Raw genomic sequence first — 15,336 nt, 5'->3', positions numbered from 1 at the left:
TTGACACTCCTCTTTTATAACTTGCCAACAGGACGAGTGCAAGAGGCTAAAAGAGGAGCGTTAAAAACCGACAAGCCTAATAATCTCATGCGAAGCGATGCATTGTGTTGAGGCAAACCACAAAAATGAAAACTAAACGCATAGGCCCAATCCTTCAAGCACACCAGACAGTAATAGTATAACTGTATCAATGCAAAACGAGGTCGGCTTCCTAACTGGGAGTCCAGTCTATTAAAACAATATAAAAAAATCAAAGCCGGAGTTAAGAAAACGTTGCCAACCATAGAATTCAACAATTAAGAGATCACAACAGTTCCAAGAATGCAACACCAAACCACCTGATGCTTTCACAGAGAGATCCATACGATTGTCAAACGCGGCAACTTACTGACTCCAACTTCTTCAGGACAAAAAGGGAAAAACGAGATTTAGGGAACAAAGGGGTGTGAGGGAATACATGCAGGATGGCTGGTCATTATCTCTTTACACCTACTTTCCAAATCACAATATGGAGCACGCCTTCCCTTTGCCGCCTTCCTTTTTCTTCTGCTTCGGAGGTTGAAGAACAACCCTGATGGCGGCATCAAAGACCCCTTTCACATTCTGCAGTCGCAAGCACACGTCATAAGTCACAGTTCAGGCATGAAAAATACCCCCGCATAATGCAATAGATAATATAAATACCTGCTGAGTTTTTGAACTGCACTCGATATACGCTGGTGCTCCAATTAGCTTCCTGAGCTCCTCTCCCTACAAGGGTAGAGATATAAATCTTAATTATAAGGAAGAAGAAAAGAAGATAAGGCACAAGGATGGTCAATAAAGACAAGAACGTTACTTGAGCGGTAGTAATTGGGACAGCACCAGGATGGTCAATAAAGAACTGCTTGTCGTCCCGAAGATCTGGCTCATTAAATTTTTATGATAAAAGAAAAGTAAGAAGGGCCCTCCTTAAAGACATTTCGCAGTTAGAACTATCACTGAATAAAAACACTCAATGTGTTCAAACAATGGACCCATTATCTCAAGATTTATCTACGGTTGAGGAATAAGACTAATAAAGCGGCCGAAACTTTTTTTTAATATTTACAGAGTAGAAAGATAAAAATTTTACCAAGCTTTGTTCCAACGAGAATAATCGGGACACCGGGCGCATAATGCTTCAATTCTGGGATCCACTGGAAAGGAAATCAATATATTTGAGATTCATCATCAGATCATCAAGGTAAAGACAAAACAGTAATAATCAGCAGCACATTTTGTACACATACATCCCATATGGCAAAATCTCACCTTCTTGGACACATTTTCATAGCTGGCTTTGCTGATGAGAGAGAACGCCAGTATAAACACATCAGCACCACGATAACTCAAAGGTCTTAATCTATTGTAATCCTCCTGTCCTGTTGCACAAAATATAAATTCAGACCTAAAACACATATATGCATACAACCCCTAGTCAACAAAAACCGAAGTGACAACGCATATTTACCAGCTGTGTCCCATAGCCCCAGGTTAACAGTGCTCCCATTCACGACCACGTTTGCACTGAAATTGTCGAAAACAGTTGGCACGTAATCCTGTTTCCCACCACAATATGGAATAAAGTTATAAACCGTACATCATAACGACAAATGATCTCCCCTTCCTTACAAGTTATAAACCTTAACAATATGAAATCACAGACAACCCACATTGCAAAAAGTTCGGAAGTTCAGACATTCTAGGGAGAAAAGATTTAAAATTTCATCAAATAACATCTTATAGGCAGAATAGCTAAAGTAAAATCCCAAAAATCTAAAAAACTCCTATAAAACGCCTCAATCCAAACATCCGAGGAATTAAGTCAAGAGCAGAAAAAGAATTTAAAAATCCCAAATAACCCACTTATTTTCAAACCTTTCACATTTGATTGCCCCTCAAAAAAAGGGGCAATTTTGACCAAAATTAATACCATTCTAATTATTTGCACCCAATGTTTTCCTAAAACAATCAAATATCGTCAGCAAGATTGAGCTAAAAATAATACAAAATCAGCGAATAGCAGCACCAGAAACAAAAGGAACAACAAAGCACATTTTCAAAGGAAGCTAATTTGTGAATAATTATTCTACCAAAACAACAAATTCACCAACAACTCATTGCATTCGGCATCAAACTTCCCCAGAACCAAACCCAAAAACCCAATTAAAAGCAATAAATCAATTACCAAATACATTCCACCTATTGCAACAATGGCGCACGAAATTAAAATTCCCAAAAAAGGAAGGGAAATTAAACCGAATTGGGAATTGGGAATTGAAGACTTACGGTGGGGAAGGTGTTGCTGGTGTAGGAGATAAGCAGACACGTCTTACCCACAGCCCCGTCCCCAACCGTGACGCACTTTATGAACCTGGACGCGCTCATTTTCTCGCTCTCTCACTTTCTCGAGAAAAACCCAAGCCCCAGATCTTCGAACCTGAGGACCCGATCTTCTTCTTCTTCTCCTTCCTCCTCGTCCTCTTCACTTACACATCTGTGGCGCGATCGAAATCCGGACGATTCACGACGAAACCTAACCCTAATTCTGGCAAATGGGGGGGGGAATCGAGAGAGAAAAGAGAAGAAAAAGATTGGGGGAGTTCGGAAGGGGAAAATTGGAAGGAGAAAAATGGGCGAATGTGGGTCTTGTGCGGGCGTCTGGAAGCTCCACGGAAGAGAAAAGAGGAGAGTGAGCGAGACAAAAATGGCGGACTATTTTTTTGGCCGCGAATTTTATTTGCCGTTGAAGCGTTCGTTGAGCAACAAACTCTCCAACAAATAGCTTCGAGGCTGTGACTGTGAGACTCTGTCTCTCTCCCCTCTGTGTCTCTTTCTCTCTCCTCTCTGTTTTTCTTTCTTTCTGCGCGCTAGTCGCGAGGAAGTTGGGTCCGGTTATATGTGTTTGGGTCGGATTTTTGAGGGGCTTTTTTTTTTTCCCCAAAAGATTTTTGAGGTTGGCGGGGATGAAAAGTGAAATGAAACAAAGGGATTTATTTTTCTTGTTGTGATGTTAAGTCTTGTCTGTGTGATTTTAATTTTTATCCCTTTAATTTGGAAATCGACTATTGATTTAAGGTAATTTGGGATTGGTTCGCTATTGTCCACGCGGAATTGTTCCACGATTACTGTTTTTGTTGTTGGCGTTGGAAAGTGACGTGTTATGTTGCTGGATTGTCGTTATGACTAATTAGTTGGTGATTCTTATTTTGGTTTGTATTCCAGATACAAAGTATGACACGATATAAAACGTCAGATGAGTGCGAAAGAAACCTGGCTCGCTTGGTATATTCGTACAAAAGAGTCTAACTGTCTGCACAATAGTGTTTTTGCAAGTTCTGACATGTTATGTTATCATCATGTCAACCTGTTCCAATAATTTGTGACAAAGAAATAATCACAACCCAAGTTTGATGAGGATGATTAGTAGAGATAATCATCAATAGACAAGAATCCTTTCACACCTAGTCTCATGGATTTTTAATTGGATTCTTGTTTTCAAGAAGAGTTATTTTTGTGCTATGCATAATTTTTTCTTTTTTATTTATGGGATCAAAGCAAGCCTTGGTCAATGGAAATGTTGCTCTTTGGTGACAAAAAAATCACGAGTTCGAGTCATGGAAACAACATATTTGTAAAGTAAAGGTAAGGCTGCATATTAGACGTTTCTCTGCGACCCTCGCTTTGCGAGAAACTTTGTTGGCTTGGGACCGTCCTTTTAGTTTATTGGATCACAATGACGGTGATATGTTCTAATTGTCAATTAGTTGAGGATTATTTTGGCCTTAACCTAACTGTACTTGATTCGAGCAATACTAACATGTGAAATTATTATATGATACTATAATACTGTCACACGATATAACGTTATACTCGTATCTTAACATGCACCTTAAATATTGATATATTAGATGAAAACTACCATACCAACTTATGCTTGCCAATGAATGTGTGGTAGAAGAGGTGGTTGGAATATGATAGAGTATAATTTACATGACAGCAACCACATCAAACCCCACAATACAAGAATAATTTCATGAAAAATGATTAATTTCTTTAGGTACAAGATAATTAACTAAGATTATGGAAAGTTTGGAGGCCTTGTGGATTTGGTGTGAAAGGCTTTTTGGGCAATTTGAGATTTTTTTTTATTACAAACGTTATTATTATTTTAAACTACACTGATCATAAAATATGAAAATAGTTTAAACTCAAGACGCAATAAACTGAATAGGAGGTTCTATTCGCTGGACTATTTATCACTTGCGACCAAATTGAGATTAAATATTGAAATCTTAAGGAAAAGTATATGTTTTGGAACATCCAGTTACGTTGTAAAACCAGAGTAGAGTTATCTCCCCTCCTAATTTTTCTCTCAATCTTCCTTCCCTCCCCTATCCTCCTATTTAAACGGTTATGATTAAGTCATATCAACATTTTGTGTTAACTTTTTTTTTATATAGAAAGAGCAAAACAGAGAGGAAAGTGTGAGAGAATGAGAGGGAACGGGAGGAGATCAGGAGGGGGAAGAATTAAATATGATTAGGGCAGAATCGGCAGATTGGGCAGAAGATCTTCTGGCGATGCTAAAGCTGTCTGTCCTCCTCCAATTACAGTTGCATTGCCACCTTAAAAGTATAGGGCAAAAATGTTTATCCAATTTTGGAATTTGAATTGCAAGGCTGGAAAGAAAAAGGGCAAAACTACTCATCTAGCATAGAAAAACTCAAGGTTCTAAAAGACGCTAGGCGATAGTCGGACGGTATTTAGGCGGCGAGCTGGGGCCTAGCGTTTAGGCGGCTAGGCAGGGTCTAGGCGGACTAGGCAGATTTAACTAAATCCATTATATTTCATGTAAATAAGTGTATGTTTATACTTAAAATATATATAATTTCATCATAAACTACAAAATAGAATAACAAATATATTATGAAGTATTGAAACATAATGAAAACATGGGGAACAAGCATATATGTTTGCTCATTTAAGTATTCGACAAGTCTCTTCAATTTATTGAAAAAAAAAAATGCAAAATGAAAGTTATCTATTTTTTGCCTAAGTGAGTCGATGCCTAGGCAGGTCTGGGCAGGTGCCTAAGTGATCTAGGCGAGCGCCTCAGTAGGTCTATGGGCATTTTCTTAATTTTCAAACGTCTAGGTATTAATCGAGGCGGTGACAAACCGCCTAGCGCCTAGGCGGTGCTAGGCGGAGATTTTTAGAACAGTGGAAAAACTTATATGCAACCGAGACGATAAAGGTGTCATTGAATCGAGTCTATCCCACATGGTTATGTATTTTAACTTATTTATAAGGCATCGAGTAATTGGTTTGAGATTTAACTACTTCGAAATTCCAGTTGCATGTAAGTTTTTCTTCATTTGGTGGGTAAGAGGTATAAAAAGAAACGAAAAAAATAATTGTCGTGGCTATTTCCAAGTGATTCGATGAAAAGCCGAGATCAAATACTTTAATGAAGTGGGGACGTCAAGGTAAAGGTGCTCCGACCAAATCATGCAATGCTATATGGAAAACTTAAATCACGTGACATCATGTTATAAACTGGAATGTTGAGTGTTGTTTGAGGTTAAAGAGTTCCTTGAAAACTTGGAACTAGAAAAGAAGAGAAGAGTTTGGTTCCTTAAGGTTAACGAGTTCCTTCTTAAAATACTTTGTGGCCTACTCATCAAATCATGTGCTTACGATCAAAATCGTTCATATTATAAACTACCATGTAAAGATCATTTTTGCAAAACATCAATTAAAACTAAGATCGTTTAGTTGATCACCCGTAACAAATAGATAGACGGTTCATAATTCTTTTACCCAATCCGTTAATCTATTTTTATACAGCTCGATGACTAAACAACCTTAGTTTTAATTAATTTTTGTAGAGATGATCTTTACATAGTGAATAGTTATGAGCGATTCCAATCAGAAGCACAAAATACTATGGATATATAGGGTCTTGAGGTATTTTAAAAGAGGAGGTCCTTGAGGAGCCAAGTCTTTCTCAGAATATGCATATATTACATTCATGATTTCCAGAAAAGAAGCAAGAGTTGAATAATATGGTTTCCCATGCTTATTGTAAATACAATAGTTTCTAAAATTACAACATGGTAAAAGCTCTTGCCAATAAATTTAGGGGAAGCTAAGGGCATCTAAAACATAGGGGCAAAGTACACGGACGAGTGGACGACTAAAATACAAAAACCACGAAACGCAGGTGAGGAACTCACACACATCTTGTGCGGATCATCAGGACTTACAAAATGCATGGAGTGTTTCATCGAGGGCCTTCCGGTGAAGACACAGTTTCCCAAAGGACCCTTCAGAAGGACGAGCCTTAGTAACCCATCAGCTACCTTCTTATCAATCTGCCATGCCGAAAGAAGACGGATGCATTAACAAACAAGCAAAGAAGTTACTGAGCTTCTATGAACTTACACTGCCATTCTCTTACCGCCATTACAGATCTGAACATCTCGATCGTCACAGATTCAGCAGGTGCAATAGGTAACTTGGACTGCTTAAAAATGTTGGTGGTTCGCTTCTCAAGTGCATCATCAATCCAGCCAAGGCGGTGTGACATGTCAGCAGCCATAACCTAGCACACAAGCTCTTTAAACATTGAGGAATAATTTTGTAAGGGAAGAAAGAAATGTAAATGCGTAAATCTCTTACCGAGCCGCAACAGCTTCTCCATGGAGCCAGTTTCTATTGCCTGAAAATACGTCACATTTCATCCGAAAGATTCAATTAGATAGGGGATTTAACAGAATATAACAAAAGGCGAAGATGACTTGTCAAAGTACATAGGCTTTCAACACCTAATTGTACAAAACAAAAACTCACATGACCAAATGTATGACCCAAATTCAGTATAGCCCTCACTCCACTTTCCCTCTCGTCCAAGGACAAGCTCAGCCTTGATTTCACACGACTGCTTTATAGCATAAGCCAATGCCGCTGGATCCCTGCATGCACCAACTATATTCAACGTAACTAACCTAATATGCATCTTGTGCAGGAACGAGATTATTCACGAAGCTTCAACAGACTAGAAAAGATAAAACGGCCACATTGTTACAGCCTTAAAGTTATAACCACTGGCGGTGACAAGACGCTCTCTTAATTTGATGTCCCGTAACATTTATCATGTGAAATAGAACATGAATTGAGAGGAATATGCAGCATGGTGCTGGCTCCAGTAACTTTTTGCTGTTCCTTACTCTCAGTGTAACTTTCATACCTTGCCATTATTGCCTGAATATTCCTCTCCTGCCATTCAAAGAAATCTGCATCTCTAACAAGCCCACACTTAATGGCCTCCGCAAGCCCTGATGCCAGTTCCCGATCTGGTAATGTGTTCAATGTGTTTGTGTCAATAAGCGTACACTGAGGGTGGTAAAAAGCACCGATTAAGTTCTTCCCAAGAGAGTGGTTTATATCAGTTTTTTCCGCCAACAGAAGAATGAACCTGCAAGTCGAGCAACGTAAAAATTTGATGCATGAGACATAATGAGCATAAGTGCATGATTGCTAGAAAAGGAAAGAGATAGTTAGTGACCGACCTGCGCCTTAAAAATTGTCAGAATCTGAATGAAGTTAACACCCCGAAGGTAAGAAGCAGCAGCATAGCCACACATGTCACCAATCACGCCGCCTCCGAGCGCAACAAATGTACATCGCTGGTCCAGTACTCTTGACCCAATAGCCTTGTCAAACACTTTCATAAGAGTGCCCTGCCAGTTGAAGAACACGGTTACTCATGATTCAACTGGCCAAATGCAATCTTAAAGACTATATTTCAAACGAGCATTTAGATACTCACCATGTTCCTACACTTCTCACCATCCGGTAAAATCACCCTCTCAATTGACACATTCGGGTTATCTCTTGTCAAAGCCTCAACAACTTTATCCAAGTACAATGGTGCAACTTTGGCGTTAGTGACCACAAGAACCCTCCTTCCGTGAACATGCCTACGTTAACATAATAATCAACAACACGAACCACAACATCCTCAAAACCGCAATTGAAACAAGGAAAAGAAGCTTAATTCTAAAGAAGAGAAAATTATAGCAACGTCTCTCAACTTTAACCTAATTGGAGCAATGATTCCTCAACTAAAATATGCGACCTTTGGTCCCTAAACTCATCAAAACGTGCAACCTTTTTGTCAACTCCGTCATAACTTCCTTCCGAATGAGTCATGTTGGAAGAACCATTGCTACAAGTTGGTCAAGGGACCATTGCTCCTGGTTAAAGTTGAGGGACACAAGAGTAGTATTATAAATATCAATTTTTATGTCAATTTAAGTTGTAAATATCATGGCTACCCAAGCAAATGTAGAATTTGGTCGGAGAACCTATTTAGTTGGAATTACAATGTAATTCGATCATTCTCTAATACAATACTCACAATCACATTACTAGGGTATGTATACTTAATGTCAAACCCCTAATGTGATTATACCAAGTTATATGATTCAACTGAGTCATATAGGAACGCCTTCCATAATTACACTCGATACTTCGGCCGAAGATTCCTGAATCATATCTAAGAGTATTCTTCCTCTCATAACGAGGATTAGAGATCCCTTGTTGATCATTCGCATGCCTCTGAGAATACATCACTGACCCCAACACTGCATAGAACACATCCAAGATGAGATGTGGTCATGTCTCATTATCAAATGATCAGCAACATATCCCCAAGACAACTATGATGTCTCAAGTCAAAGGATTACTTACATTATTCTAACTAGTAGAGTTACTTGCTTGATATGTGAGTAGACCTCCATGCAAGTACTCTCGTTTGATTGTGTTCAGTGAACTCATTCCCTTAATAAGCACCTATATACTTGTCTTAGTGTCACTACACGAATGGCTTGAGACTTTCCATCCTTCCCATTTGAAGCAGACATAGTACGTACTAGTCTATCCGGATTGTCAGCGTCCCTCTAACAATCCTATGACTAGAAACCTTTTGGACATTATGGTTATGTGAAGAAAGTCTCTGTAATCTAACATCTTTAGATTACTTCTTCCATCGATCCATTGTCCATGGACTCACTAATTTTGGATGTATATCGTTCATTGAGATAGTCCTAATAAGTGACTTTACCTTTTGCTGTATTAGAGTTATCTATATATACATACATTATCTTGAAATGTTTCTTCCAAATATTGACTTTCAGGGCATATCTCCAACATGACTATCGTTACCAAGTCATCAAAAAAAAAAGGAAACAAAAAAACACAATTACTCTAGCTCGGAGCAACATCCTCAAGCGTAATTGATTTATTATTCCTTTCTCTCTTATTTTGTGATCAGTAATAGAAAAATAGTGAAACCACTATTACCACTCATGATTTGGTACATGGGAATCATGCTTACAAAAGAGAGCTTTAGTCAAACTTGTACACTTTCTAATATTTTATTCATTGTGTATTTCTATCTCACTACTCACTATCTTTTCGTAGTTGTAAAGGAAATGATTAAGAACACTATCGTATGGCGTAATAGGTGCCAACTGTTAACTATTTACATGCACGTTTGCATTGGCTTGAGTAAGCTCTCTAAGAAACTTCGGTTAAGTTATGTTATAGACAATAAAAAAAGAAAACTAATAAAAAAGATTTAAAACTTTGAGTTTTAACGATAAGGATAAAATAAAGGGTAAAGTGAATAATACCATAATAGACTTTTTAGTGTAAAAATATGATTTTTCGTTAAAGTGAAAAATACCAAAAGCTTTTTGTTAAAGTTTCAAAAAAAAAAAAGATTAATGAATTTTTATCTCTTGTAAAGTATTCATTTTTCAGTTTTATTTTTTATTTTTTTCTTTTCAAAATTCTCCTATGGGTACACGTAAGAAATAGGCCATTCAACAGTTTTTTGGTCAATCTCTCGTGAAGTAAAATTCTCATCCCATTAAGTATTAGCATATCACGAGGCGTTGTAGTCACATCCAATGCCTACTTTTCTTTTTAGCATAAAAGCACCTAAGCCCTATTGTTTCACAAAAAGCAAATTGTATTGCACAACTCAAATAATTGAGTTGAATTTTGCACCACAAGAATCTCTTTTCTTCATCATTTTATGCATGGCATACGCGCATTAGGTGCGCCCACGGCTTTTGCTTTATTATATTGCAGCACCTCCCATGATAATATCTTAGTATTTGTTTGGTACTGATGTACTTTTATAAAAAGTAGGTATAAAAAAAAAGTAAGCTAAAAAAATTATTTGATAAACACTTAAAAATAACTTATTTTTCACACTTTTGAATGAAAAAAGCTGAAAACGTGAAGCAGCATAAATGTTGGATTATATGTTGAATGTTGGATTATGATTTCTTGTTAAACTTTAGATTATGATTTCTTGTAAAATGTTGGATTATATGTTTAAGATAAAATTTATAAATATTTTTCTTTTAAAAATAAAGTATATTTAGTAATTCACCTTTATTTGTTAAGAAAATTAAATTAATAGCACATCTAGTATTATACCATTTTTTTTATCATTTCACACAGTCACAATTTTTACATAAAAGTTTACTAAACACTATAATATTGTTTTTTTTTCTTTTTTTCTTTTTTCCAAAAACACTTTTACAAAAAAGTTACCAAACATTCTGCAGCTTTATTTCACCACTGCTTATTCTCACAGCGCAGCAGAAACAATTTTTTTTTCAAAGCACATCAATACCAAACCAGCCCTTAAGCTTGTTATCAATTTAGGACTCGTTTGGATGTGCTTTTAAAATGACTGAAAGCACTGTTAGGGAAAATATTTTTTTGTAAAAGCATTTAAAGTGATTTCTGCAAAAAGTATTAGTTATATGCTTCTTCTGGAAAGCATTTTACGTGTTTTTCCTTAATTTACTTACATTTTTACCAAGGATTGGTTTCAAAAATATTTTTACCAAAAGCGCTTTCAGTCATTTTAAAAGTACATCCAAACGAGTACTTATCTTTTGTAATTGTTTAGACATAAAGATAGTAAACTTTAAAGAATAAGGATTTGAGTATTAATTATAAATATTAAAATTAAAGATACTAGAGTTAGCCCTAGTTTGGTACTGCGGTGATTCTGAAAAAAAGTGGCTATCAAAAAAAGCTTGGAGCTTTTTTATGTTTGGTAAACATTCAGCTTCAATTTTTTTTTCACAGTTTTGGATGAAAAAACAAAAAACACAAAGCTCCAAAACCCAGCTTTTTTTCACATCTGTTTTACATAAAAGTTTATCAAACACTATAATATTGCTTTTTTTTTTCTTTTCAAAAGCACTTTTACAAAAAAATTTACTAAATACTCTGCTACTTTATTTTACAGTTTATTCCCAAACCAGCCCTTCAATCGACTTGTAAATTAATAGTAGCCTCAATGGATTCCTTTTATAAGGCGGCGGAGACTGAAGAATTACTTTTCCTATCTATTTCGATGTGGGACGGAAAAACATTTCCGCGATATCAATATGATGAAATTGTATTCTTAACTTTCTGATGTGGGTTTGAAGACTTGATACATAGAACATATAATTTCTGGTGGAATTAAATTTGCCCCCCTCTGTGAGCGGTGGTTGAACATAAATTTGAGTAACCTTAGCAACCTGCAAAATAGTAAGACAATCGTAAGCAAACCTTAGGCCGGGGGTATGCCGGCCAAAGGCTCTCCAATAGTCAAGTTAGTGAATGATCTTTAGACTCAAGCATTGGGCCAAATAATTCAAGTGTATATATTGTGTTACTGTAAATGAGCCCTAGATTGGTGTGTTTATACCATGGGAGAGAAATTTGTAGGATAGAATCCTTGTTCTAAGCTAGGAAAATTCTAGAGGATATCTAGTAAGTAGATATTGCATCCTCTTAGAAGTGTAATTACTTGCGGCATATGCCTGTCCCTAGATTGTAGGGATTCCAAGACTTATAGGATCTGATTGTGTCCATATCCAAATCAGATTGCGTGTCTTGCGAAGCAAGCATGGTCATCTAGCGAAGTCACTAGGACTTTGCCCATTGCCCCGGAGTAAGGTGATGGTAGCACCCTGCTTCGTTTGATATAGCTCCGCTGGTAAGTCTATCCAGACTTCTGAGGTGGCAGTATTAAGGTCAGCCTTATTCTGGCCTGGAAAATCATGGTCCCACACTTCCATTGTGTGCTTGGGGCTCATATAGAAGTGTTTTTAAAATATTTGAAAGCGTTTTTAAAGAAAATATTTTTGAGTTCTAAAAAAGAAGCACATAACTAATTTCTTCCAAGAAACACTTCAAATACTTTTTCATAATTTAATTATTTTTTCTGAAAATTGGATCAAAAAACGTTTTCATAAAAAATTTTTTTTTAATCATTTTAAAAATACTTCTAAACTTGCACTAAATCTAATTTTTCAACTTCCTATTACTCTCTTTTGTGCAATAGGTGCAACCGATCTTAGGAGATTTTATTTCATTTCAACAAAATATTAGGACAATATCATCCAATAGCAACCAGCCACGCAACAGCCACTCCTCTCCACATGTCCAAACCTCCTCTATACAACACGTCACATAGCTCTCACCCCCTCACTCCTCGTTCTTATTATATTTTTTCAGATAAATTGCCAATTTAATCTCTGAATTATTACTTGAATGAAAATTAGGTTTCTAAATTATTTTTTTTCTTCAGAAATATCAATTCTTGAATTATAAAGATCTGCTAATTACATCCCGAATATTATATTCGAAGCTACTATATTTAATTTTCCGTCAATTCAAGTCACGTTACATGTATGTGATAAACATTGGAGGGTAGATTGATAATTTTACATAAAGAAACAGTGTATAGAGTTAACTTTGGAGGGTAAATTGAACGTTAGATTAGCAACTTATATGAAATATTAAGGGCTTATGGGCGAGAAAAGAACGATATTACACTCTAAAGTGTATCAAGTGATTTAAGTTGATAAAAAATTTGATAAAATAGTTTTGAATATAATAGTGGGATTAAATTAGCAATTTTTAATGAATTTAGGAACTTATTTTACCGAAAAATAGTTCTGAGACCTAATTTTCATTGAGGTGATAGTTCAGTGGGTAAATGCTCCCTATTATATTGGAACTCTCCGGATCCTAGGATTCCCACATCATAGCCATTTATCGTACATCGTACGGTCAGTTTTCGTCAGGTACTATTTGTATTTAATTTTAAATAAAAAAATATATAATTTATAATCGCACAATATACGATGAATAGCTAAAATGTGAGGATCTTTAGAATGCTCACAATTTGGATCCGATGGAATCCAAATCCTATTATATTTACCTTTCAACAAAATATTAGGACTATATCATCCAATAGCAATCAGCCACGTAAGAGCCACTCCTCTCCACGTGTCCAAACCTCCTCATCAAAGCGCCATATAGCCCTCACCCCCTCCGCTCCTCGTTCTTATTATATTTTTCCCGTGGGCGATATCAAAAGTCTCTCACTACGACCACAAACCAAAAGCTTTCGCTTTCTCTATCTAACACCCTGCGAGTTTTCAAAGCCGTCGTCGTTTCGAGACCATCGTTATCACCGTCACCATGTCGTCGTCGTCGAAGAAGATCACCCTGAAGAGCTCCGACGGCGAGTCGTTCGAGGTCGAGGAGGCGGTGGCGCTGGAGTCACAGACCATTAAGCACATGATCGAGGACGACTGCGCCGACAACGGTATTCCTTTGCCCAACGTCACCAGCAAGATCTTGGCCAAGGTCATCGAGTACTGCAAGAGGCACGTCGACGCCGCCAAGCCCGACGAGAAGATCTCCGAGGACGATCTCAAGGCCTGGGATCAGGAGTTCGTAAAGGTGGACCAGGCTACGCTGTTTGATCTCATTCTGGTATGTTAAAACCCTAATTTAAGCTCGAATTTCGATTTAACCTTGTTCGAGATTGCTTTGTTTGATTCTAGGATTTCGGAATTTGGGGATTGGTTTGGGTTAGGGTTTTTGAATTGGGGATTGGCGTCAATTGTGTTGCTTTTAGGGATAGGGTTGCTGATTTGGGGTTTTCTATGATGGTTTGGTATGCGATGCAATTCGATTATTTTTTACTTTGTTTCTGTTTAGGGATTTGATTCAGTGGTGTCTGTTCATTTGAATTGTTTGATTTTGTTGCTTTTGATGTTACTGTGCTTGTTCTGATTCTACTTCTGCTTCTACTTCAAGTTTGTCTTGTGCTTCTGTTTGAAGTTGAGATAAAGAGGAATATCTTCGTATTGAAATTTTTTGCCTTTCGACGTTTGCTTGTCTAAGTTGTGATTAAGTTTGTTAATAAGAGAATGTGCCTCTTTCTGCAACATTTGTGGTGTGTCAATTTGTAGAGTGGCGAAACAAATAACTAGTTTCCATGCGTATCATCATTATTCAGTCTGTGGCGATAGTATTATCGGTTTAATTGGTTTATGAATGTAGTGTGTAAGCTTTTGCAGAAACTACTGTAATGTGATCAGTTGGTTTTCATTATTTCTGTGAGTGGCTAATTGCAGAAACTGGCATTATTTAAGTTTTTCTAATGTGATGATATTGGTATGGACAGGCTGCAAACTACTTGAACATCAAGAGCCTTTTGGACCTGACATGCCAGACAGTTGCAGACATGATCAAGGGTAAGACTCCAGAAGAGATCAGAAAGACCTTCAACATCAAGAACGACTTCACCCAGGAGGAAGAGGAGGAAGTTCGTCGTGAGAACCAGTGGGCGTTTGAATGAAGTTTCTCGGTGATGGTCTTTTTACTTGGAACTTAGGGCTGGCATACCTATTATGTATTCTAGTTAATCAGCTCACTTCTTTATCATTCTCTGTTTTTAAGTGCTTTTATCGGAGTTGCAAGTCCTTTCAAATTGTAGATAAAAGTTGGATTCTGATGGTGGTAGCGGTTCTTCTACTGCTGTCAATGCCATTGCCAGTTTTACTATTTCTGAATCAAAATCTTCTACTTCCATTAAGTTGTTTCTCACGTGGTTTGAATCAAGCTTGGTGTGTATGCCTTAGTTGTGTCCCTTTCTGGCTGAATTCTTGTTACATTTCTTCTATATCTATGTGACTATCATTCCTCAGTTCCTTTGATTTTTGCTTAAGTTTGCATAAAAATGATTATGAAACTGGTTTTTAAGATAAGATCACTTATGGCTTGTTTTACTATTTCGTAATCAGAATGGGATGAATTGAATTGAGCATGAGGAGGAATGTGACATAAAATGTTTACTATTTTTTTATTAGATTTTTGTCGAAGCTTTGTACTAAATTTTACATGATACCATATATTGTTTACTACTTTTTT

General features: G+C 36.9%; 2 protein-coding genes and 1 pseudogene across 2 annotated transcripts; 1 reads left to right on the top strand and 2 right to left on the bottom strand.

The window, feature by feature from the left end:
* Positions 1 to 264: 264 nt before the first annotated feature.
* On the bottom strand, positions 265 to 2,911 carry LOC137746994 (rac-like GTP-binding protein ARAC1). Its single transcript, XM_068486994.1, has 7 exons — positions 2,311 to 2,911; positions 1,493 to 1,580; positions 1,294 to 1,403; positions 1,115 to 1,178; positions 839 to 903; positions 685 to 750; positions 265 to 603 (listed from the first exon to the last, which is right to left on the bottom strand). Exons 1-7 carry the CDS (start codon positions 2,407 to 2,409, stop codon positions 502 to 504), a joined length of 594 nt encoding a protein of 197 aa, XP_068343095.1. The 5' UTR covers positions 2,410 to 2,911; the 3' UTR covers positions 265 to 501.
* Positions 2,912 to 6,279: 3,368 nt separating this feature from the next.
* LOC137747781 (3-dehydroquinate synthase, chloroplastic-like) lies at positions 6,280 to 8,238 on the bottom strand (annotated as a pseudogene).
* A 5,216-nt stretch (positions 8,239 to 13,454) lies between these two features.
* LOC137747206 (SKP1-like protein 1A) lies at positions 13,455 to 14,997 on the top strand. The gene is made up of 2 exons (XM_068487271.1): positions 13,455 to 13,893; positions 14,591 to 14,997. Exons 1-2 carry the CDS (start codon positions 13,597 to 13,599, stop codon positions 14,762 to 14,764), a joined length of 471 nt encoding a protein of 156 aa, XP_068343372.1. The 5' UTR covers positions 13,455 to 13,596; the 3' UTR covers positions 14,765 to 14,997.
* The last annotated feature ends 339 nt before the right edge of the window (positions 14,998 to 15,336 follow it).

The sequence above is a fragment of the Pyrus communis genome, chromosome 10 (assembly GCF_963583255.1).
Source record: "Pyrus communis chromosome 10, drPyrComm1.1, whole genome shotgun sequence".
NCBI classification, from domain to species: Eukaryota; Viridiplantae; Streptophyta; class Magnoliopsida; order Rosales; family Rosaceae; genus Pyrus; species Pyrus communis.
The sequence above is the reverse complement of the archived record's forward strand: the minus strand, read 5'-3'. Positions and strand labels throughout refer to the sequence as shown.